Consider the following 27,209-nt stretch of genomic DNA (forward strand, 5'->3'; position numbering starts at 1 on the left):
CCTCCTGAGAAATATGATTCTGTCTTTCTTTTCCTTTTTTTTCCATCATCAGTCTTTGTGGAAATGATGTCTCGGAAAGCTTGCTCTCATAGTTGCGACCAAAGCGAACATAACAGGGTTTGAAGGATATGTTTTATGCATCTTATGAATGAGTCCATGAAGGATAAAGCAAATGCAACAATTGAGAGCAGATAAAAATTGAGTTTGAGAACATTTAACAGTCAAAAAGGGATTCTATAAACCAAAGCATAATTCTAATGGTATACTGCATTAAGCATGGGTGGGAAAACCTCAGGCTTTTTATTCTGTGCTACATGATCAAATATAATGATAATCTACATTTTGGTTTAAATATAACTGCTAAGGGCAGCATGGCGGCACAATGGTTAGCGCGTGTGCGGCACAGTTCTGAGGTCATGAGATCGAACCTCCTGTGCAGAGTTTGCATGTTCTCCCCGTGCTTGCGTGGGTTTCCTCCGGGCACTCTGGTTTCCTCCCACATTCCAAAAAACATGCATGTTAGGTTAATTGGCACGTGTGAATGAGCGAGCGAATTGTCTGTCCCTGTGTGCCCTGCGACTGGCTGGCAACCAGTTCAGTGTGTCCCGTGCCCACTGCCCGAATATAGCTGGGATGGGCTCCAGCAAACCCGCGACCCTACTGAGGATAACGGTGCAGATAATGGATGGATGGATGGATGTAATTGCTAATAAAAAACAGTTTTTATTTTGGTGTCACTCTTGTCCCCTGTGTCCCTTTTCATGAAGCATGATCGTAAACTGTGCTCAAATCCACCATTCTAATAGCTGCTTACATTTTCTGTGCTTGTTAAATTACTTAATTACGCATTTATTGTATTAATCAATACATTTTGTTAATGATGGAACGAACATTTACTTCTTAGATAGCACTGTTGCATATTTTGTTTTCCAATGTATATTGTAAAATGTAGTGCTTAAAGGTACGGTGTTTATAATTTGACTACTAGATATCGCTGTATGATATAGTGCAACCAAAAACGAGTGCTAGAAAGCACAAGGAATAATACAAACTAGAGAGACAGAAAGTGATTAACATGGTTTTTGGGTGCTGGGAACTCTCCCATGGATGCCCTCTTTAGCCAGTGTCTTTCTTATAGTGAAGTCATGAACACAGACCCTAACTCGGACTGTTTTGCTGCCTCAGGACAAGGACAACTTACCAGAGGATCCTGAAGGAGGACGTCCGGCCACCACTTTTTGTCCTTAAACTAAAGCGTTCTTGGATCATGCAGCAGGACAACAATCCAAAAATACACAAGCATGCTCACCTCTGAATGGCTAAACAAAAAACAAATTGAAGGTTCTGGAATGGCCATGTCAAAGACCCAAGTCCAGACCTAAATGAAATTGAGATTCTTTGGTGTCTCCTTAAATTGGCAGTTCATGCTAGAAAACCCTGCAATATGGCAGATTTGAATTATTTCTGCTAAGGAAACTAGGCCAACATTCCTCCACAGCATTGAGAAAGACTTATCACCTATTATCGTAAACGTCTGATTTTTTTGTTATCACTGCCAACAGTGGCCCCACTCGCTGTTAGATTTAGAGGGCAATTACCATTTCACATAGGGCCAGATTTTGATTTTTGCCTTATAAATGTAATCCACATTTTAAAACCACATTTTGTATTCTCGTGGGTTGTGTGATATTAAAATAGGTTTTATGATCTGAAACTGTTGAAAAAAAAACCCACAAAAATCAGGAAGGAGCCAAAAAACACAAACATTTATCTTTGACATGTTCCTATCTATTTGAATGAAACAGGAAAGCGAGGATGAGAGCAACGCGCACGCGCACACAGCACTGCCTTGCTCCGCTAGAGGTCACTAACAACTCGACATGGGATGCATATTTGAGTGTGTGTGTGCGTAAGAGGCGCCAGAGGATGAAGTGACAATCTCTCAGTCCAGTTTTTGTCTCTGCTCTTCTCGGGCTCGGTTGCAGCGCCGCTTTTTTCAATTTCGTTATTTTTTTCCTCTGCTGGAAATTACCTTCTGAAGACGGAACATCCTCTGGCTGAGTGCGCAGCTTTTGGACCGGACCGGAGCAGTTTGCAAGAATGGCTTACTTGTGGATACACAGCGCGTGGATTTGTGGACTCGCTTTCCTCTTTGGATTTCAAGGCAAGATAACATTCATTTTCAGTATTTATCGATGATCTTTGTTTGAATGAATGAAAGAATGAATGCATGGTTTATTGTGTGTCTCTAGTGATGAGAGGAGATGCATTTTCTGACTTGTGTTTAAAAAACACCTGTCTGAAAGTGCTGCTGTTTGTATCACTGACTTTTTTCCCCCTTTGCAAGCGCAAGTTTTTCCCACGCAGTTGTGTTCTTTGTGCATTTACCCTCCCGTGTGCGCCAAAACTATCAATGCAGTGTTTTTCAACCAGTGTGCCGGGGCACACTTGTGTGTCGTGAGACCTTGTCTAGTGTGCTGCGAGAAATTGACTATTGTTTTTTTGGGGGAAAAAACGTGCCATTCTTTAATATCTTTATTTGATTCCACCCATCAGCCAAGTGACTGTGACATTCATTTATTTTTCTCATTCCCATTATATACTGATTATAAACTTACGAGGAATTACAGGGGAAACTATTTAACACCTTAATGTTCTAGAAGGGCAGCACGGCAGTGGTTAGCGCGTGTGCGGCACAGTTCTAATGTCTCGGGAACCTCCTATGTGGGTTCAAATCCAGCTACCAGACTTCCTGTGTGGAGTTTGTATGTTCTCCCCGTGCTTGCGTGGGTTTCCTCTGGGCACTCCGGTTTCCTCCCACGTTCCAAAGACATGCATTTCAGGTGGATTGGCCGGTCCAAATTGTCCCGAGGTGTGAATGAGCAAGCGAGTTGTCTGTCCCTGTGTGTCCTGCGATTGACTGGCAACCAGTTCAGGGTGTCCCCTGCCCACTGCCCGATGATTGCTGGGATGGGCTCCAGCACCCCGCCACCCTACTGAGGATAAGCGGTGCAGCTAATGAGATGAGATGAGATGTTCTAGAATAAAGTAATTCGCTTAAAATCCCAATCTAATAGATACCCAAAGTAAATTGAATGCTGTTCTTGGTCAACATGAACTGTGTTGGTCCCTTTTGACATGTTTGACTCTGAGGTATAGTCCCAAACTGAAATTATTAATGCACAACCTACTAACATTGAGTAATCTGAGTTGGAACAGACATAAATATGTATATTTTTTTTTTCGGGCCTGATTTTTTTTTTTATTTTTTTTTTTTTTAAATCAAATTGCTGCAGATGAGTGTAGCATGAGCATTTTAGATGGAAAACAGGTGACTCAATAGCTTTAAGCTTGACCTGGTACCTTGTCAAATTTGATCAAGATCTGAAAAACTAAACATTGCATTCTACACAATTTTCTAAGGGTCGGTCTGGCCAATTCCCAAAGTGGCAATTTGGAGACGACCAGTTTACAGCTATAAAACCTATGCAACTTTGTTTTACTTCGACCACTTTTCTTTAGACATTTTCAATTATTTTGCACACATGTGCGTAATGATGGTACATACAAAATAAATGTTTTGGGGTCTAATACATTCCGAACATCTGCGTATTGTTCTTTTGAGAATTTCATTGGCTAACCAATGGATCTGTGAACTGATTTAGTTGTTCCTTTATAAGCCATATACCCTCCCCACACTCTGCCTACTATTTGCAACTGGTGCCACATAAACAAATATGCACATATACATTGAACACTTGTTTTCAGTATTTTATTTATTATTTGTAAATATGGCTTGGATGTGAGTATATATGGTAGGGAGAATATCAGAATATCACTAGGGATGAATTCAGAGCTCTCATAATCTGTGCTTCAGATGGTGTCACTGTAACTATTCACTTGCATTTTTATTTAAGTAAATATCAACACACCAACCCTCCTTAGCGCATTGTGTTGCTGTTGGAACAAGGGTCCATTGTATTTTTCAGAGTAAAGGAGTAATCATCAAAGTAAGGAAGACATTGTAATCCTTGTTACAAAATTTGATTAACAAGACATTATAGCAGGAGAGAGACAGGGAGAAGGAGGGGAGAGAGAGAGGGATTAAGAGAAAGAGAGAGAGAGAGAGAGAAAGAGAGAGAGAGAGAGAGAGAGAGAGAGAGAGAGAGAGAGAGAGAGAGAGAGAGAGAGAGAGAGAGAGAGAGAGAGAGAGAGAGAGAGAGAGAGAGAGAGAGAGAGATAATCAAGTGCAGGAATGTGATAAATATTTTTTTTTTCTGGTAAATATTCAGTACCTACCAATGCCATCTATTAACCTATATCCTTGGGCAGGGGACACCCTCGACCTGTTGCCATCCAATGTGAGAAAATGTACTCAGGAACAATGGGAAGATGCAAACTCCGTACAGATGGGCTGGTAGCTGAAATTAAAACTGAGACCTCTGAACACCATGACAGTGCAAACCAGGTAGCCAGCTTGCTGCATAAAAACATTACATAAAGTACATGCTCTCCAGCACGGGTGGGAAAACTATGGCTCGCAGGCCACATGCGGTCCATTAGGTATTCTTATCCAGCCGGCCGAAAAACAATGATAAAAATATATTGAAAATCTCTCCCTGCATTTGCACAGCTTATCCTCAGTAGGGTCACGGGAGTGCTGGAGCCCATCCCAGCTATCTTTGGGCAGTGGACAGGGTACACCCTGAACTGGATGCCAGCCAGTCGCAGGGCACACAGAGACAGACAAGTCACTCGCTCATTTACACCTAGGGACACTTTGGACCGGCCAATTAACCTAAACGGCATGTTTTTGGAATGTGGGAGGAAACCGGAGTGCCTGGGGGAAACCCGCACAAGCCCAGGGAGAACATGAAAACACACAAGAAGGTTTGCCCTTATGACCTCAGAACTGTGGCGCACATCCACTAACCACTGCCCCGCCGTGCTGCCCTATATTGAAAATAGTTGATAATAAAAATAAAAAAAACAATTAACATGTGTTGTTTTAGAGCCAGTATTTATAGTTTATCCCCAACTTTAATATAGTTGGCTAGATTTTTATTTTTACTTGCTCTCTCTCTCTCTCTCTCTCTCTCTCTCTCTCTCTCTCTCTCTCTCTCTCTCTCTCTCTCTCTCTCTCTCTTTTCTCTCTCTCTCTCTCTCTCTCTCTCTCTCTCTCTCTCTCTCTCTCTCTCTCTCTCTCTCTCTCTCTTCTCTCCTCTCTCTCTCTCTCTCTCTCTCTCTCCTCTCTCTCTCTCTCTCTCTCTCTCTATATATATATATATATATATATATATATATATATATATATAGTATACTTATACTTGTCAAATTTTATTTAAAAATAATACTTCTGAGATAGCTGTATGGCATTTTGAGTTTCAATGTATTACTTTGCTTTAATTCAATGTGTTTCAAAACTAATTTGCTAAAATGCTTTATTCTTAGCATTATATTTAAGAAAGACTTATCTTCATGTTGTTGTCAGAATACAAGAATATTGCAGTATACAAAAATGGTGTGTGAATAATTAAGAGTAAAAACTTTCAAATGTTATGGTTATCACAAGTATATTAATGTTTATCATCCACACATTTAAATCAGTATTAAAGGTTTAGTACACATTTAATTCATATTTTGTGTACAGTTTTATTTTAGTATGTGGCTATTTTAAAGCAGATGTAGGATTTGGACATGTGCGCAAGTATATATAATACACAAAATTTGACCATAGAAGCAATAAAAGCAAAGTTATGGATAAGTCAAATTTAGAAATATTCAACACCAAAGCCTCAATGGTTCAGATTTTTTTATCTAATTGCTAGTAGCAAAATTAGCAGCTAACACATGAGCTCCCCTATTGATCAAGAGACTGGTGACTTCATTTATTATCAAAGGTGGAGCTGTTATTAGGGTTTTCCTTATTGATCAAATACTGATTGTGATCGGCTAGTTATTATGACTAGTCAGTGATCGGCGATTGATGATCAAAACAGCCAATAGCTCCCCCTTAAGTGGCTTATTGGTTTTAATCATTATGCTAAAAGGAAGTGACACTATAAACCATGATTTTATTATAACATGATCTTTTCATTGACATTTTTGAGCTCCTCCAGGGCTCGACGTGTAATTGATTTATTTGTTTGCAAATGCGGGCAGAATCGAATTACCTTTATGGTCATTGATATTAAATTGTGACATTGTATAAGGCATGGCACTCCAGGGTGAAATATGTCGTACAGTTTTTGAAGAGAGAAAAGAACAACAAATATAATGTTGAATAGGCAAAAACTGATAATAATCACTAAGTATTGCTTAGATAATTGGCATAATATATAATAATGCGATCAAAAATAATTGTCAGTTTGTAACTGTCAAGAACCGGGAAAGAATCAGGACCCAACTGTGTGACATTTCTCACACAAGCCTTCTATCTTACGGGAAATGGGGGAGTCATGCACGTTAGTCAGCAGTCTTGCGTGGAATGATAGGAAGCCAAAGGCCGAAAAGATCAATACCAATTTCCCGAGCAGATATCGGATGGATGGGGTCGATACCGGACAGAACAAGACGGGACAGACAGGATTAATATCAAAACAGGATATCGAAATGAAACAGGACAAATTAGACAGGAACGAAACAGGAAACCGATATTGAACAACGGGACAGACAGGATTGATATAAAAACAGGATATTGAAATTAAACAGGACAAACTAGATGGAAACAAAATTGTAAACCGATATCAAACAGGAAGAAATAAACGGGAACAATACCGAACAGGAAATACCAACAGGAAACAGGACCGAGTCAAAACCCACGTTTTGCGGGGCAGGCGTTTGTTGACGGACTGACAAAGGAAGAGTGAGAGCACGGAACTTAAATACACGGAAAGCCAATCCGTCAACGATCCGCAGCTGGCGCCATACGGGCGGGGCAAATTGGGCACCATGGCAACAGTGAAAGTTACAACTGTGCAATGAAAAAAATGCAAAATAAAAACTGTTAGTTTTTTTTTTAATATAGCTCACAAACTGTTCCTTTTAATGTGTGTTTTAAATGCAGTATTTGCAAGTCTTTGATTGAGAGAATGACTGGGAGAGTTACATAGATACATTCTATATATCTACAAAATAGATATTCATTGATAGTAGATACATATCTTACATTCGGACTCTTCGCCATCACACTGTGAAAAAAAATAAACCAATGAGAACTGGGTCTTTATGAAACCTTCACCATAATAAGATTTCAGAAGTGCACAACTGTGAACTTCGACATTGTTCATTTAAATGAATTATTTTTATATAAAATGGGTTTGCTTGTTTCTTTTTTGGCACAATAATGACTCATTTTTTTCTGCCTTTGTGTGTTACACATATTTCATCTTCTTAACCTGGGTTATGAAACACAATTTTATTGTTTATATTTTATCGTTTGCAATTGTCTCAGGATTCTGTTTTGTGTGGTCTTTTGGCCACCAAGCTGCGTGTTGACAATAGTTAAACCAAAGACCGTTATTCTTTTGGAAGCTGAGGGCTACGTTTTGCTAGTGATTTAGCGGAGGACTACTAGTTTTATATGCTTTTCTAAAATAGCATGTGTTTACCATGTTGTTACTATGTTATTACTATATTATTACCAGGTAGTCTTAGGGGGCTACTTGTTGCCTTTGGGCATCATGTTAGAGAACCCTGAGTTAAAATCACCTTTTCTGAGGTTTTTTAGAAAATGAAGAGATTCAATACTGTATTTCTTGTGTCACATTTGTTTTTTGTCATACAAAACTGTGATACCATTGTGTGATACTAAGAAAACAAAAGCACAATCTATCACCATGGTGTATATTGTTCACAACAAGCTTAAATGTTGCACTCCAGGACAAACACATAATAAATGACACTAGAGGAAAACAAATTAGATTAAAAAAAAGTATATTAGGATAAATAGGCAGTAAACACTGTAATGCTATTAGACTGGCCTATGTGAGTGCACCATAAAAGTGCAATTCCATTTAGCTGTCAAAACCCGAACAGATGGTAGACCCAAACGCGTAACGTTTTCACACCAAGCTTTATTTACGGAAGGGGCCAGTCATGCGCGGGGAAACAGGGAGCCGGGGTAAACAAGCAGGATACCGGACAGGACGGGACAGACGGGATCGATATCGGGTACCGGACAGGACGGGACAGACGGGGTCGATACCGGATACAGAATACCAGACAGGACGGGACAGACAGGATTGATACCTGATGCAGGGTACAGGTGAGGAAGGGACAGGCAGAACTGATACTGTCAGAATCAGAACAGACGGAGGACCCAGACGCGTAACATTTTCACACAAGCTTTATTTTACGGGAATGGGGCAGTCATGTGCGTGAACACAAACGCCAGTGTTTCAGCGATCGCTGGGCGGAAGAAGTGAGACAGAGAAGTCAGGCACGGGAAAACAGGAAGCCAGAGGCAGACGAGTTCGAAACCAGGCAGGACAGACGGGATCGATACCAGATACAGGACACACGAGCAGATACCGTACAGGATGGAACAGACGAGATTGATACCTAGAACTGGATACACGAGCAAGATACCAAACAGGACGGGACAGACAGGATCGATACAGGATACCCGAGCAGGATACCAGACAGGACGGGAACGATACCGGATGCAGGATACAAGTGAGGACGGGACAGACAGGATCAATACCGGATACATGAGGAAGATACCAGACAGGACGGGACAGACAGGATCGATACCGGATACTGGATACACGATAAAGATACCTAACAAGACGGGACAGTTGGGACTGATATCAGATGCAGGATACACGAGCAGGATGCAGGTGAGGACAGGACAGAAGGGATCAATACTGGATACCGGACAAGACGGGACAGCCAGTATTGATACTGGATACAGGATACACAAGCAGGATACCGGACAGGATGGGACAGAGTCAAAATGCTTGCCTTGCCAGTGCAGAGGTTTGTTGACCAACTGACCAGGAGTGAATGAGAGCACTGAGTTTAAATAGGCGTGGAACCAATCAGGCAACGAGCAGCAGCTGGCGCCAAATGAGCGGGCAGAGGTGAGGATTATGGATAATCGTGACATTAGCGGCAAACCTTTTAAAATATATAAATGTATTTTTTTCCATACATAGGCAAGATATTTTTATTTCATATTTTTTGGTGCTTGGTTAGAATAGTGATGGCTCTGGGCAAGAAACTGTTTTTAAATCTAATTGTCTTTGTTTCTTTGATCCTGTACCATCTGCCAAAAGGCAGCAGGTCAAATAGTGGGTGGCCAAGGTGAATGAAGTCAGATTCAGATTCAGATTCAGATCTACTTTATTGTCATTCTAGTACACGTGTATACAGAACGAAATGTCGATACATCTGACCCGCCCAGTTTCCTTGAATGTACAGATATAAGTAAAAGTTGTATTGTATTATGGCTACGTATAGTATTTTACCATAGTGCCGATAGTGCAAGAGGAGTAGCTAACCAGATGTGCAAAATGGGCAGTCAGGTTAACAAGTCAGGTAAAACCGTAACATTAACACTGTAACAATAACACTGTAAGTACAATAGTGCAGAGAGCAATTGTGCAAGGAGTGGCAAGCTATAAAGAACTGCCAGTAGTGCAAAAAGTCAAATTAGCAGCCGTTTAGATTTAGGTTAACTACCAGTATATGTTAGATTGACCATTTAACAGTCTAATGGCCAGGGGGACTAGACTACTTAATGTCCTTAATGTTGTCGCTTCTGCTGCGGTAGGGCATGCCAGGTTTGTCCAACAGACTGGGCAGTGAGCAACCAATGATTTTTTGGGGCAGTTTTGAGGAGTTTTTCTAATGATCTCCCTTCAGGAGTTAAAGCCCAAGCTGCTTTCACCTACACACTTTGTCTCGTCTATAGTTCTCCTTCCCCTTTCATTTCTTTGGCGAGGCAATGATTCCTTAAAGAATTAGAAACATGCTTTCTGCTTACAATCTGGTAAGCTGCATTTGTTGTGACGACAATTGTTCATTCTTTTTAGTTAAGTTTCCCCCGTCCCACTTTTTATTTTAATTTTACTCAGTACAAAACGGTAATATTAGAACTGGTTACCACAATAAACTGGAGTGTTAAACTTGCAAAATAAATATGTATACCGCCAGTACTGCACTCAATCTTGTTTATTCTTGCTCATTTCCCATAGCAACTTCTTCTGCATCTCTATGCTTTTCCTTGAGTAAATTAATGTTCTATAACACACCATAAAGACAGAATTCCCTCACATGATTCTTTACACTTGGTCGTTAATGCCAAGGGGGCAGGGATAGAGCAAAGCTGGGGCGCTCCCGACCTGACCAGGTGAAAGGGGCTTGTGTGCCTCACCTTCCTCCTTACTCCTTTTGTGGAGGATTCAGACTTTCTTACCCTCACTTTGATCTAGAATTGTTAGGGTAAGTTGTATAAATGAAGGGAAGAATGATTGATCAGAATGAGTCCATGTTAGTATGCCCAGAGGGGATTGACCTTTTCCATGTTGCGTTTCCCTCTCTTCAAAATGACCTCTGATTTTGGGTTCTATTTAGGAGATTTGAATCAAGGTTTTGCAGAAGATTTTTTTCTGTATCTGTAGTTAATTATGTTAAGCCACATAAACACATACTAATCTATTTAAAATGTTATAAAAAGCTAAATCATATAGAGTCTGTGTGATTTGTTAATAGGCTCACCGCCAGAAAGTTTTAAAGGTCTTGGTTCAATAGTGTAATTAAACGCCAGCAATTACCCACCAATTGAGTAATGCAGAGGCACATGCACCGCACTAATGGATAGTGGTCTGACATTAAGCCTGATAAAGTAAATTCAGGCCGAAGCAGAAGTGTTGGTGTGATAAAAACGCAGTGACCAATGTATTCTTTGAAAGTGTGCAATATGTTATTAGCATTGTTGGAATGACATGGTTTCCAGAGGTTTAAATACAGTACTTGGAGTCCCACAATTTACAAACAGGATATCAACATACATTTGCTTTAATTTTATTTTTAACTCACACTTTAAAGTATTTTAGATGATCAGTAAAAAACGTTTCCAACCCCACGGTTACACAGTTGAAGGAACTGGTGGTTTGTGTCATGTCCCTTACGGTTGTCATGGCGCCCAGCTGACCCCGCCCCTTGACACCGGCTGAGACGCATTGGACTGATTGCTTTTGGAGTACTTAAACGCTCCTTTTGGGACTGCCCGTTGAAGACCTGTTCAGGCCTGTTTGATCTGAGTAATGCCTAGATTGTAATTTTGCCTGCCTTTGAACCTGCTTTGTTTTGTTTCTGGTCCGTTAGTGTGTTGGACAACTTTTATTTCTCAATTAAAGTGACGGATCGGTTATGCATATGAGTTCCGACTTCCTGCTTCCCGGCCCGTTTCCTGATTGTTTGAATTTAGAACGTCCAACATATTGTTTGTGATAAAAGCTAGAGGTGGGTGATACTGGGGTTTTTGGATTAGTAAATACTGGGTCGTATTGATCGACAACGATTCGATACTTTGCGCTTGGAAATCACTAATTATTTCAACCCCTAATCCCTTGAGTTAGTTTATAATAATAAAATCTGCCTCTAATGGTCAATTTTTTAATTAACTATCTATAATGCAAACTTCATCTCATCTCATCTCATCAGCCGTACCGCTTATCCTCATTAGGGTCGCGGGGGGGCTGGAGCCCATCCCAGCCATCTCTGGGCAGTGGGCAAGGGACACCCTGAACTGGTTGCCAGCCAATCGCAGGGCACACAGGGACAGACAACTCATTCGCTCATTCACACCTAGGGACAATTTGGACCGGCCAATTCACCTGAAATGCATGTTTTTGGAACGTGGGAGGAAACCGGAGTGCCCGGAGGAAACCCACGCAAGCACGGGGAGAACATACAAACTCCGCACAGGATGTCTGGAGCTGGATTTGAACCCACGACAGGTTCCCATGACATGGACTGTGCCGCACAAGCGCTAACCACTGCGCCGCCATGCTGCCTATAATGCAAACTTAAACGGTTTAAAAAAAAATATATATAAACATTACTATTGCAAATGTTTCAGAGTGAAAGTGAAGAGACACAAACACAATAAAAGCTTCAATCTAACGGAAATATAAATACAACAAAGTCAACATGTCAACCATAAGACCTTCCATTGTACAATATTTTTAAAATGAAGTCACAGTGCAAATAACGAAAACAATACAACAGCATTCATAAAATGCTTCAATTAAACAGCAAAAAATGTTTTAACATTATAATTTGGGAGCGGTGGATGTGTCCTGGTTTTCCTTAACCACTACGGGCATAGGGGCAGCATTTACTGTGGTGTGTCTTGGGTAAGGATTGCCCCGTGGCACCTATCCCTTTTGAGGCCAAAATATGTTTCGACCCGGTCTCAAACCGGGGACTTTTCACATGCCAGGTGAATGTCCTAACCCACAGGTGTCAAACAGAGGCCCGCAGGCCAGATCAGGCCGACCAGTGGTTTAAATCTGGCCCGCAAGACAACAGTGAGAGAAGCGCAAGAGAAAAATGAGCTGCAGTTTTAATATGTCCACCTGATGTTACCCAAGCCAGTTAACACTTGCAAAACAGCTGTGGTAGTATTTCTCTATTCCTCTCCAACTCTCTTCTTTCATATTTTTTTCTCCCTCTCTTTCTCCTGTTCACTCTCCAACTCTTTCTCTCTCTATTTCCTCTCTTTGTAACTTATGCTGTAATTTTCTTTCTTCTTTTCTATTTTTTCTTTTATTTTTACCTTCACCTTCTCTCCTTTTTTGATCCTTCTCTCACCTCACTTTGTCTCTATTTCCCATGCTCACTCTCTTACTCTTTTTTTTTACTTATCTCATTATTTTTATCGTTCTCTTTTTCTTTCTCTCTTCCTTTCTTTTTTTTCTTTATTTCTCTCTCTATTTCTCAAGTATCATATCTTAATTCTGCTCTCGTTTTATCTCAATGTTACTCTTTTTCTCTATCTGTTAATCGCTCTCTCTTTCCCCCCCCCCCTCTTTTTCTCTCTTTTTCTCCCTTTCTCTTTCTCTTAAACTTACTAGTCCGGCCCCCGTGAGATTTTTTTTATAGCATCTGTGGCCCCCAGCTAAAACGAGTTTGACACCCCTGTGCTAACCACTGAGGTTATTTGTAAAAAAAAAAAAACAACAAAACGAATAAAAGTGCGCCCAATACAAATACAAATAATAATTAAAAAAAAATATATATATATATATATATATATATATATATATATATATATATATATCCATCCATCCATCCATTATTTGCACCGCTTATCCTCAGTTGGGTCGCGGGTGTGCTGGAGTACATCCAAGCCATCTTCGGGCAGTGGGCAAGGGACACCCTGAACTGGTTGGCAGCCAGTCGCAGGGCACACAGGGACAGACAATCCGCATGCTCATTCACACCTAGGGACAATTTGGACCGGCCAATTCACCAGACATGCATGTTTTTCGAATGTAACCACTATCCCCTTTTGCTCACTAACTCACTTAATCTTCCTCCTTTGAGAACTTTGCATTGCACTGTAAAAATGTAAGCATTCCAATAAGGAGCTCGGTTATGACAGCTGGCGTGCATGATGTCTCTTTCTCATCATGCGGTTTGTCATTGTTTGCTGTATTCTATTGAGATAAGGACATACAATATGTTATGAGTGTTTTGTAGCACAATTTACAAGGGCACACTGATCACTCGGACGTTGCCAAAAAAGTAAAACTTATTATCGCCATTGTGTGCAAGTTGAGCTTTTTTATGAAGCACAATTAAACACTGAATAAGTCTAATCCCTTTGGGCACATGTTAATGATAATATTGTACTGTTCAGTTGATCTTTTTTTTCATGTGTTTGGTGGTTGTTGTTCCCTTTTGTTAATTGGTGGTTGGTACTGTGTTTTTGTGCTTTGCCCAAATAAACTTGTTTCTTTCATTTAACTGAAAAAAAAGTATCTCGCTCACACACACACACAGTCACCCTTAAGCTACCATGCGGACGCTAACAAATCAAGCGAGCGGCCAAAGACTCACGTTACGTTTCGACACTTTATCACTCTGACTTTGTGAGAAATTTAAAACTTGATGCTTTAGCTTACCACCATTGTGTGAACGTTTTTGTATAAAGCACAATTTAATGCTGCTTAAGAAGATTTAACTGAGATAAAATGTATCTCATACACACACAACACGCGCACAACAGTCTTTAATCAGCTAAAAATCAAATGCTAACATAAGCTAGCTACCAGAGACAAAGGTTACGTTTCCACTCTTAAAAACGCAAATAACAAATGAATTGTCAGGACGTGAACGGAAACAGGACCCAATTGCGTGACGTTTACCACAAGTTTTATTGAAAGAGAGAGGATCTTCCGTATAGAGCGATGGCGGTGTCATGGGCGGAAAACTGGTCGGTAGCCGGGACTGGGAGAGCAAGACGCGATCGGGGTCGGAAACGAGTCATTAGCCAGAATGGGATAATAGACATAGTCTGGAACAAAATGGGTCGTGAGCCGGGACGGGAGAGCAATTGTGGTCAGAATCAGGTCGTAGCCGGAGACAAACGGGGTCAAAAACGGGACAGGCGAGAGTCAGGGTAAAAAAGGCAAGCCTAGTATACATCGAGATTCACAGACGGACTGACCACAGGGGATTGACAGGACAGGGTTCAAGTAGTATCAGGGAGCCAATCAGAACCTGCGACGGTTGGCGCCAAATGAGCGGGCACAGCTGAGTCACATCAGTAATCATGACATGAATGATAACAAATAATCGAGTGGCTTACCCTTCTTCTGAGCTCCCTTCATCCTCGTCAGTGACTCCATGTTTTGGTTTTTATTGCTGCCTCATCAATGCTGTGCTCTGGTGCCATATAACTGAAGTGAGACACTTACTGTATTTGTTTTGTGAAGTGCTTCCACACTTTTGCACTCTTTGGTTGAACTTTTTTCCCTGTGTCTGTCATGTTTAATGACAGTGGCCTTGAAAATAGCGCCTTAGTTCGCATTCCACCTAGCTCTCTTATGCTCGTCGCCTTGCGCTGCGTTTCATGTCAGTGAATCAGCGACGTGCTGAGTGACGCATGAATTGCACGACACAACTAATTGATGAATTAATTTGTTGCAAACACTTTTAATCATCAATTTTAAGAGATTTTATCAATTTGTTTTTGCAGCCCCACTACACAAAAAAATGAAATGTATTGCTCTTTCTTATTTGTTTTCTATAAAAAGTTCAAATACAATATGATCTTTGGGTAAGGTGGTTGGAAGAGGGTATCCTAAATATTTGCTGGTGTATAGAATATATTTGTATATATTTTGGTTTATTGACAATTTATTGACAAACAATTCGATTTATTTATTGTTTTATAATAAAAACGTTCATTCTTTTTGTGCACATTTTTCTATCCATCCAAAACTTCAAATAAAGAGGATGAAATTAAAAATGTTTTCAAGAAATCTGTTTCATCAATTAAACAAAAAATTAATCGACCAGTTTATTGATTATGACAGGTAGAAGAGAGCAAACATGGCTTTATCGCCATCCACTTTTAGGATTATATTTGGACCTCCGTTTTTTCTTCCACTTAAGCAATGATTTGCCTAGGAAAAGGTCAGCAACTCGCTGAAAACAGGTCCGCCACCCAATTTTGGGTTCCGACCCACCAGTTGAGAAATGATGGTCCAAAGCACCAAAAAAAGAGGATGCAATGAGTGTTCAAAGGTTGGAGGCTGAGCTGCTATTGATATTCTGCGCCTTTTTTGTGTCCTTTAGCAATAAACAATCACCGTGTTGACCACAAGAGGTCTCAGGTTTTTTTGTTCGAACTAAAATCTTCATCTTGCCTAAATTGGCAGGATAAAAGTTTCACCCTGGCTCAGGTTATTTATTATGGTTAATCATTTTTACCGTAAACTGTGATTTTACTAGATTTTTAAACAGTTTTTTAAAATGTTCCCACATTTTCATCTTGATTTTTTAAGTTAAATAAGGGAAATATTAAAATCGGCAAAACTAATATACACAATTTCTCTTTCATTAGATGTATTTATTTAATTTTGTAGTACAAGATTAAGCACTTCTATTAAGCACATTTAATTATTTAATATGTTTTCCCTCTACTACATCATGAGCAGAGCACTAGTAAATAAAAAAAATAATAGTATGCTGCCTCCCACTGGTATGGCTGAGTATTACAGTTACACAACTGATCAATGAATACTGAACACTGGCCTCCTTTTTGCAAAGATACACTCGGGTGATTTTATACGGCACACTCGACAAGGTCTCATGGCACACAAGTGTGCCCCACAGTAAAAGTAATTTCTGCAAAGAAACATGTCCTTGAAGAATTCTTCCAAATGCAAATCATTTAAAATGATCTTTTAAAAGGAACATCTCCATTTTTCCTTATCACTTTCTCTTTGTAAACTTTTTATACTTATCATGCGTACACCGAGCAACTTTGTTTGTGCTGCTGTAATACAAATGCTTAGAGCCTGGGGTGTATAGAATTAATTCCAGTGGGTCCCTGCATTTTTTTAGAGTCAAAACGAGGCCACACCATCAGAAATGCTGTTAGTCAGAACTGAACAAATAAAGAAATAAATAAAAAAAGAAAGAAAAAAATGTCTGTCCCTTTGACGCATCTTCTTTCCCACATTGATGTGCACAAATTAACAACCGACAACACTGCACTCCTAAAGCGGCCACACCAGCACAGAATCTCTGCCCGGGCAAGTTGGTTTTAAATTAAATTGGATTTACCTTAAAGTCTCCATCCACTTGTCCTTTTTTTCTCCTTGGCGTGTATGCAAGAGTGAAAATGACGGGCCACCCACAAACCTCTTGTATTGCGTCTCACTTGTAAATGACAGCGCTCGTTATGAATTTTCTTAACAAAAAGTTATGCTTCTTCTAGTCATATAGAAATAAAATGTACATTATTTCACAGACTATAGTATACACCTAAAAAAAACTAATTTGCATACAAATACGCAATACTAACTTGTTTGTGCAACGACTGATCAAATGACAAACATTGCTAATTATTGTAGCAACGGGAATCAAACCCAGATCACTCCAGTGAAAGCGCCATGACTTAACCTCGAGACCAGGGGTTGGGAACCTATGCTTCGTGAGCCATGTATGACTCTTTTCTTGCATAAATCTGGCTCGGAGATTAAATAGAACTTGCAGAATATTTTTCTGAACTATTACACACTTGGCCAATTAAAGCAAGTATATAGACAGGACATTTCCAAATACAATAGTGTTCGATATATATAAGGCACAGTGAAATCTCCAGTTTACAATCAAGGTGTCACACTAACAGACCCCGTTTTGGCCTTAAATCTCCGAAGAATCCTTTAAGCTCATTTAACAATTTATACTCATTATTGAGACACTCTATGATAAAAACCCACAGAACATCCATAAACACACACAATCTCTAGCGGCTGAGGCATTCGGTAATATACTCGTATGTACTGTATTTTAGTTATATTTTATCTAATTTGTTTTGCTTTTGTGTAGCATTAGTCTGTTACTTGGTAATAGTATTTTATTGATTTGATAAATACACAGATTTATACTTTTGTCACATTTAAATTTAAAAATGACTTATCAGTCTTTTTCACAACAAGTGTTATAAAGAGTCCTTATAATATATAAAAATAGTCAAGGTTAGGGAATAAAAAACAGTTTAGAAAGTAGTAGGGTTAAGTCTCCAGTTTTTTATTTTAAGTTCTCCATTTGAAACTTTCCCTCAAGAGTTACAACTTTGATAGCATAAAGTCAAATTTTCAGATTTGATTCGAGCTTGGGATCATGGGACCGTTCAAAGTGGCAACTTCAGCTTTAGCTTTTGCACCGTGGCAATCCTTCGTATTCTGCGGGTGTTGTGTTTCAAAAATCTCCTGCAATACCCGCTGAGTGAAAACCTTTATTTTTTCAGTTATTTATGAAATACTCTTATACTCAAACCAAAGAGCAACCAAAATTTACAGGCACAATATTTAAAGTTGAAGATTACTGTACCTGTGTTTCATAATTTAGTAACTGATGAAGGCTCTGGATTGTGATTCCATGTTGGATTACATGCATCAGCAACGTACCGAGAACAGTGCCTTGGGTGGTGATCATTTGAAAAGGGTGATCAGAGGGCTTGGACACTTCTCACCCTCCCTGCTGTTGTTTATTCTTGAGGGCTGCAGAAAATGTTTTGGTTTTTTTATGCCACCAAATTCTGCAACCTTGGCAAGGGCCTGGAAAATGCATTGGAGTTATACCAACACTGCTTGTGTTTTGTGGCTGTGTCCATTGTTGAGTTCCATGGGAGCTAATCCAGTAAAATGTGCTTTACCACACCAAGTAGGCTTGTCAGTCCCTGTATGAACATTGTCTGGATTCGGTCTGTATTGCCAGCAGTACATAAGTCAGACTGATTCACAGCAAGTGTTGGACTCGGCCAAATATACCGTTTGTCACCGATTTTCTTTCAAATTTATTGACAGAATTTTAAGGCACCATCTATGTGTCAAGGATGTGCGGTTTATTGGTCTTCTTTGTGCTTTTTGCAGAAGAAGTCGTGCTGTTAACTTCATCCAGCCACAATCTCTAATTTTCAATGGAATGGTTCTAATCCAAACATGAAGTGGTTGAGATGAAAAAAAGAGACTCAAATCCGGGCAAGTCCTCATTCACAAAAGATTCAGATTCGGATTCAGATATACTTTATTGTCATTCTAGTACACGTGTATACAGAACGAAATGTCGATACATCTGACCCGCACAGTTTCCTTGAATGTACAGGTATAAGTAAAATGTTGTATTGAGTTGGCGTATTGAAGTACTAATAATATACTAAATAATTATGGCTAATTATAGTATTATACAGTAGTGCAAAGGGTGCAAGAGTAGCAGCTAGCCAGATGTGCAAAAATGGGCAGTCAGGTAAACAAGTCACTGTACAGTAACAATAACACTGTAGTACGATAGTGCAGAGGAGAAGAGATGTGCAAAGGAGTGGCTAGGTATAAAGAACTCCTAGTAGTGCAAAAAAAAAAAACCTGACAAACAGGTGTACAGGTGTACAGATTAGCAGCAGTGTAGACTTACTATGTGTGTGATTGACCATTTAACAGTCTAATGGCCAGGGGGACAAAACTATTGCAGAACCTGGTGGTCCTGCACCGCACACTGCAGTACCTCTTCCCAGAGGCTAGCAGAGTGAACGGTCCATGATGGGGGTGAGAGGGGTCCCTAATGATGTTCTTGGCTCGGGATAGGCAGCGTTTCTGGCCAATGTCTTGAATGGAGGGGAGAGAAGTCCCGGTGATTGGGTAGCGTACCCCCTTCCTAATAGCAATGACCTCCTGCTTCAAGTAGATGATAGAAGTACCTTCTAGTCTTCTTCTCTAGTCAGGGAAGAAATAAGCGTGAGATTTATAAACTGAATAGTCCAGCATCTATAGCATATGTGCCAGAATCCGGTACTAGAGGGCCAGGGATCTGCAAGTTTTAGACGTCTCTCTTGTTAAACACAGGTTAATCACATCAAAAAGATTGTCAATGAATCGGCAGTGTGTGGAAAGGGAAACCTCTAAAACATGCAGCGCTCCAGCCCTTTAGGGATTCGGTTGGACAGGCCTCATCTACAGTGATGGGGGCTTTTTATAGTTGTGGTAAAGACGGATTGGAATTGAAATGTATGGCTCTTGATTTACTTATTGATGTAGTCTTCTGCATTCACTTGTGGTCACAAGCTATGGGTCTTGACCCGTGAGAAAAACAAAACAAAACCCTGGATACAAGCACTCAGTATGAATAAATTCACAGAGTACACATGCTCTCTCTTAGGCTAAGTTCACACTGCAGGGAAATCATGTGGTTTTTTTTTGCATGGATCCAACCTGGATGCAATCCGTTAAAGTCTGTCTGAACTGCACATGTCTGTTTTTTAAACACCAGACCCAGGCCACATTCATATGTGGTCATTAATCCGATACATATCCAACCTTTTGGAATGTGGCTGCTGTGTGAACGTTTGAAACACATTTATGCGATCATCAATAGGCAGTAAACGTCCCTATTTTGCCTTCCACCATGCAGGAGGAAGTGGCGAAATCACCAACCACAGTGGACGAAAACACAAAGTGTCATTAAATTACACATTCATGTAAGATGGACACTTGTTTATTTTGTAACTTGCAGAACAGCCAACAACGCATCGCAGATTCACAACATGTCACTCAAGTTAATTCTTAAAGCGATAGTAACCTTTAGTGGTAGCTAACAATATTTACATTCAAATCCCATCACATGGACAACATTCGATGGGCGAAAGTGAGGTTTTAGATTTAATAAATATTTGGGGGGAAAACGCTCCACTGTTTGTATCCATCAGTACTTCCGCAAACATGAGTTTATTGCGTGTGACGTCAAGTGTCCTCTTCTGTGCATTTGTGTTGGTTGTGGCATTCACACAGGAATATCAAGTCGCATACAAGTTGCATAAAGTTGGAAATATGAACGTTTCACGAAAACCTCTGATTTCACCAAAATGTTGGGATTGAGCGTTAAACTCAGAATTGTGAACCTAGCCTCTGCAATCTTTCGTCAAGGTATGTGAAACTTCGAGGAAGCAACACTCAGAGGTGAAGAGGGATCACAGTCTGCAACCTCCCTAGTGAGGTCTATTTAGGAGTTGATATTCCATAGGGAAGTTGAATCTCTGATTAAGGAGGAGCAGTGTGGTTTCTGTCCCGGCCGCAAAAGATCAGACAGGCTTTCCACCCTCAGCAGGGTCGCCTCCCAATCTGTCAGCAGGGTAAGAAAAGTTTAATCGAAAAAAGATTACTATTTTTTTTGTCAGGGGAAAAAACAAACATCAATGTAGCCAAGATTGATGAAATTATGCCGTCGATTAGGGGTCAGTCTTCTGACAGTAGAGCCACTGCTTCTTTGTAGTAGTTGGGGAGACATTTGACTGGCTGTCTGTAAAATTTGAAAAATAAACCCAAAATTGTTAGTTCAAAGTACAAAAGCTACAAAAAAACCCTCCAGATCTGTTGAATACCTTATGCATTTTATATTAAAAGTATGTTTGATATCACATTCTTACAGATCAATACTCAACTTCTGCGCAGTCCCAATACCATTACCACACATTAATACCATAAGGACATGCCATATTCTTTCCTTGGCAGAACAGCCGTGCTGATATTTTGATATACATTTTTTCAAATCCCTTCATAATACTTTGATATTCCTCTAAGTATCTATTTGTGATTGATAAATGGTAACTAAATAGCATCCAATACTGCTATCTATTTCTTATTGTTTTTTTTTTCCATTGTTTGATTGATAAACCATAAAGAAAATGTGGTGAGTGACACAATCTGCTCTTGTTTAGTCACTTCAGACCTAATTGTGACCATTTATAATCATGCAACTTTCCTTGGGGACGCTGCACCCTAAATATTTCTTTGCAGCATTTGTATTACGTTTGGGAGGGTACCTTGTGAGAAAACATTTGTTTTTATATAACCCCAATTTGCATGCTGGACACAACTTTCACAGTTGGTTGCCTCTAATACATTTCAGTAACACTATCAAATGTTATATTTTCTTGGCACTATTGGTGATGTGCATAGCCTCAGTGCCTTGATGTATTTGCTGTACTGCACAAGTATCACAATACTTGGTAACAGTCGTTAATCATTTCATAAATCAATTTTTAAAAGGCCATGTTGAGATTTGTTTGTGAAGTTAAGAGTGCGTTGTGCCAGTTGATTTGTTTTGTGGAGTTGCATCTACAACAGGCATATTTTGGCCCACCTATCACTGTTTTTAAAGGGATTACAAAACATCCCCTTTTTAATGAGGCACAGAATGTGTAGTGTTCCTCCCCACAATCATGCAAACAGGTTTTAAAATATTCCACAGGCCGTGGATCTCCAGAAACTAATTTAAAAAGTAGACTGTTTGATCTTGTATCCCCTAGAGTTGTGATGTCACCGAATTATGACGCACCCTGTTGGAAAACAAATGCAGACTGTAGTGTAGATGTATAGTGCTCATTCCCTCTTGGAGTAATTGGAACTTTGCTTACCGTGTCACTGGGGGACTTCTGACCTTTTTGTCCGAGGGGCTTGTTTTGATCATCTCAAGCTGTGTCCGGTAAGTCTACCATTACTGCACCCAACTGCGCCAAAACAACTGGGCATTTTCCTCAAAAAACTACCCAAACTGGGCTTAAACACTTAAAACCTTTTTGACTAATGGTTAATACGTAAACCAGTAGGGTGACTGGCTTGCTAAGGTGCTGGTGTGCTTCACATGTCGTCAGAGCTCAGGAAGTCAAAGACGAGAAAGACTGTCTTTAAAATGCATTATCTTTCAGAATAAAGGGAATATACCAACGACATGTGTATAGATATTATGCAATAATACATGTACTATTTTCTCAAATGTTGTATGTTTTAGAATTTGGGTATCCATTTAGTCAACCAACAGTCACATTTCTTCAAGAAAAAGTCCAATTTTTCCTACCAACAAAATATCTTGATTTTGAGTGTATTGGCTAATGTGTGCCTACTTTCAAGTTCGTAAATTAAAAATTGTTTAGTTAAGTGAATGGGGGCTTTGGGGCTATCTGATCAACTTGCAACGTAGAGCGAATGGCCTCAGTTGCAAAGTCAAATGGAAGTAGGACCGAATAGAAAAAAAATAGCTACAAGCCGAGGGCTGGTGTTCTGCCGAAAAGTCCTACCCTGTCGAGATGTCCCACCATAGGCTGATCCGACAGGAATTTGTTTTTGTCTAATAAACATGAAAACAGCAACACTGAAACTCAGAATTATTTCAAACATAACATTTATTGATGATATGAAACGAAAGTTGACATGCGTTCATAGACTGCGTCATTACCATAGTCAGCAAACACCATCCTAAAAACCTACCACAAAAAATACACCAGGCTTAAAAGCTTTGTCTGAAAACAGTATAAAATAGATCTTTACCTAAACATTTGCTAAACCTCATTAATAATGAGAATCAATTTTAAATTTAACAATATCATGTGCAAAGTACGGAAAAATTAGATGTTTCCCCCCAAAAATGAACTATTTTGTGCTGTATAACGCTGACTAACCAGAGGCTGAATTTCTGAAAACTCTTGATTGTTTAATTGGATTGCAGCATTAACGGTATTTAATAGTTTGTGTGTAATGAACCAATAAATGCACCAACGTCTTGGATTCTATTAACGTTATTCCGTAAGTTAATACAACTGGCTCTTACTAATTTTAGCTAAATTGTAAATAGTATGTACCTGTGTGAGCAAGTTTTACATAATTAATGATTTGCAGCAAATAAATTCAGCATACCTAGAGTCAACTGTACAAATTTCTGGAGAGCTCGCCAGGCACCAAACAAATCTTTTGAAATTGTTGACTTTAGTGATTAAGATTTACATTTCAACAATATCCGTTGTATATTCTGTAATGCCGTGCTACATGTACATTTCCCCCCCTTTCTTCTGTTTAATCCTATTTTCCAGGACCAGCATTGAATATAGATTTTAGAGATTGCTCAATGTAAAGAATATAAAGTGAAAAGCTTTTACTTCTACACTTCTAGCACTTCTACAGATGCTTGGTAAATGTCAACGCACAAGTACATTAAAGTTTAATTCATAGTGCCTCATTTTAAATTGAAAGGGACCCTGAGAGGGCAGGTGCTTTTTTATAATGCTAGACATGCAGCACTGTTTGAGATTACAACGTTTTTTTTTAATTATTTTTATCAACGTTAAAAACAACATTCCTGAAAGAAAAGGTCAAAACAAAAAAGAAACCACAAACGTATACCTAATAAGCATTGCTATGTACATAGTTTTATCTTAGAAAACAACACCCAATATATAACTTTTTGCTAACATGTGTTTTGTTTTTCAAAATTAATGGAACTCATAGAATAGCATTCTAATAAATAATGATGGATTACATGAAAAAAAAAAAAAAAAATCCCACCGGGATTAAAACTGTTAGGAACATTTTCAGTGATGGAAATGCTAATTAACATTGAGTGTTGTCATTCATTAATCATCAGTGGTTAAGACGTTTGTCATCATTAATGTGTCAACATATCAAGCAAAATTGAATTATTATTTGTCATTCCAGATCCGAGTTGTCATCAAAATGGAAATTAATTTCATTCACTTCAGCCTCAAGTCAGATCCAAATCAGTACTGACCCGGTTTCATGAAAACATTAACAAAGAAAATCCACTTCCGACAATGCTTGTCCATCATCTTTTATTGGCTTGCATCAATTATATTCTGTCCAAAAAAAGGGCGTCTGCCATTGACAGACCAAAGTACCTTTTGTCAGTATTGACAGCATCCCCACTAGGGCAGCAAGACTGAATCAATACAATGTTATTAAAAGCTTTGGCAACACATTTCATCATGGATTAGTTTTGTCCTGAGATTTACGCGCCACTCAGCTTGTTAATTCAATGCAAATAAGAGTGCATTGAATTTTGTTGTTGAGGGGGGGGGGGGCTTTGTTGTAGAATCATTTTTGTGCAATGTCTTCTTGATTCATTTTGGTCCGGCAGAGGGTGACTTAAGACCATTTTTTACAAAAAATAGTATCTTACATATAGGTGTATAGTATACATTTGTAAGCATTTTTATTTATTGTTAAGCTTCTTGACAAACATTTGTTTTCATATTGTTTTATATTGCATGACAAGCATAATGGCTTAGGGTTGTCAGGCAATCTACTTGAGCAAGGTTGCCATGGTTTGTTGAAAAAGCAGCGCTGCACAAAGTGCACACTTGATTTGCGGGACCTGACTCCAGGTAAACCCGAAGCAGCGTTCTTCAAAGTACACACAGTGCCGAAGTAAAGCTTTGGCTATACTTTGGGCAAAGTCCCCAATTCAAGTTAGAGTTTGGGCTTGTCTGCGTTTATATACCCTGGTGCTGGGTCGGGCTGGATTTTTTTAGGCACGGTCTTACCTCTTCCTTCAGTTTTCCAATCTAACGAATGACTGCAACAAGCACAATTCAAATATTTATTTAATTTCCAACATCTACTCCTCATAAGAGTCTACGCTGACCGCTAGAACAAATATGATAAAACATTGACCACTAAGTGGGTTATACTTTGATTCCGAGGCCGTAGAGCACAACTATTCAAACCAAGTTATGATTTTGGATATCCAATCTATTTACCATGTTTTTTGGATTGTGAAAGGGAACCTGCAATACTACAAAAAACTTTTGGGGCACTCGGGAGGAAACACAAACATCACAGGAAAGTTGGTAGGTGGAATTTAAATAGGACCATGCCACTGCCCATTAATTATGATAAAATACTGTATATGACGTATGTTGGCGTTGCATGTAAAAGGTCAGTTTTGAGGATGCTGAGTTTAAAAAGTATTTTGTCATTATTGTACTAAAATAACTATAGGAAATACTCAAGCATAACATGCCTGATTGATGACTAATGGCACAATATATTTAGATAATAAAAAAGTGATATTGCTATAAATTGTAGAAAAAATGGGTCTTAAATGTTAAAAATCTGTGAAGCTGCTGGCACATGCCACTCTAAGCAAAATTTATGATCCTCCAAATTACTCTGTTAAAGTATTGCCAAACAACATGAGTATGCATATATTTCAAACACATTATTCATACAGTTTGAGGACATTTTCACTCGAGCAGCTGTAATTTTTCATTTCACTGACTGATGTCGTTGAACCGCTCAATGAGTTTCAAAACATTTACAAAGCTAAACGTTAGACGTTGACATTTGCCATGACTTTAATCAAACCTCTCTACTTTGTTCTTAAGTGGCTCTTAAATGACCCATTCATAATAAATGTGGCTGCCCCTTTGGTGTGGCATAATCACTTTTTTTCATAATAACAAAATTACTTACAAGAGCAGTCATAGTGTCTCACTCCGCAGAAGCTTTTATGAATACATATTTTCTACTCCAATACACTATTAAATTCATTATGTAACGCTATTTGGATATTTGGGCAAAACAAATGACATAAGAATAATTGGATAAATCTATAATCAATATTAATTTATTATTATTTAATTGACTAGCATCGGCTTACTTGTTTACCGAAATTCAGTGGCTGGGAAACACGTTTTTGCAGTAGGCGTGGTAGTAGCTCAGAAGGTAGTGCTTGGGACCAATGTTCCCTCTAATTTTCCACGAGTCTGAGCGTTCACACAAAGTTGGTGAGCAACGCTTGAAACAACAGTGAGCAACCACAATCCCAAGTGTGGCAATATAATTAATTATCAAACATGTCCAAAACTTGACATCAAGTTACATTTTGCTGAGTTTCCGGCAATGCAAAATTATTTTTCTCTTTTGAATGAATTGACTCATGTATTATTGCAAAGGTTGTACAGCCTACAAACATCGTTTGTTCTTACAATTATTTCACAAGATATCCATTTCTTTTTATTGTCTGATATATTTTGTCACATAATATTAACATTTTTGTGGGCTTATTTAGTCGGTTGTAAGATACAGAACTAAAAAATCAAATTTTTTAGTGGAAGTACAATGTTGGCCACAAGATTCACTTGATATAATTGGAAATTATTTGAATGCAACACAAACTTTTTCTTCTTTTTTCCGTGTTTTTTTTTTAATTTTTTTTTAATTCCTTTAAATAAAATCTCATTGTGTTTATTTTTTTTGAGCTGTTATTTTTTTCTTTTTGTTCTCTATTTATCTTTTACCTACATTTGTTTCTTTTCTTTTTTCTGAATTTTTTCTAAATTTTTCCTTCTTTTTTCTCTTCCTTTTGTTTCTTTTTTTCTCAGCTTTTCACTACTTTTTCATTTTGGTATTTTTTTTATTTTTTGTTCTATTCCCCCCTTCCTTTAAGTCATTTTGTGCATAATTATACATAATTTTGGTCATGTTGGGATTAAAGAAGCAAAAACAACCCGAAGAGCCGGTTACTTTTAGTAAGCCGAGCCAAAGAAGCCAGTTCCCTGACAAACTCTACTAACTTTACTCAACTTCGTTCTCCTTCGACTCGACTTCAAAATACCGCATTTAGGACACAACGTCAGAGGGTCCCGTCTATTTTTACCTTCATGCACTGTAACTTTG

General features: G+C 39.0%; 1 protein-coding gene across 1 annotated transcript in view; it reads left to right on the plus strand.

The window, feature by feature from the left end:
- Positions 1-1,939: 1,939 nt before the first annotated feature.
- Positions 1,940-27,209, plus strand: part of lsamp (limbic system associated membrane protein) — a 379,231-nt gene continuing 353,961 nt past the window's right edge. Inside the window, exon 1 of the mRNA XM_088345225.1 lies at positions 1,940-2,164. Coding sequence (XP_088201351.1) covers positions 2,101-2,164 — 64 coding nt within the window. The 5' untranslated portion in view covers positions 1,940-2,100. The remainder of the gene's footprint in view (positions 2,165-27,209) is intronic.

This window comes from Urocampus carinirostris, chromosome 10, assembly GCF_059441175.1.
Source record: "Urocampus carinirostris isolate Australia breed hairy pipefish chromosome 10, RoL_Ucar_1.0, whole genome shotgun sequence".
In the NCBI taxonomy this organism is placed as follows: Eukaryota; Metazoa; Chordata; class Actinopteri; order Syngnathiformes; family Syngnathidae; genus Urocampus; species Urocampus carinirostris.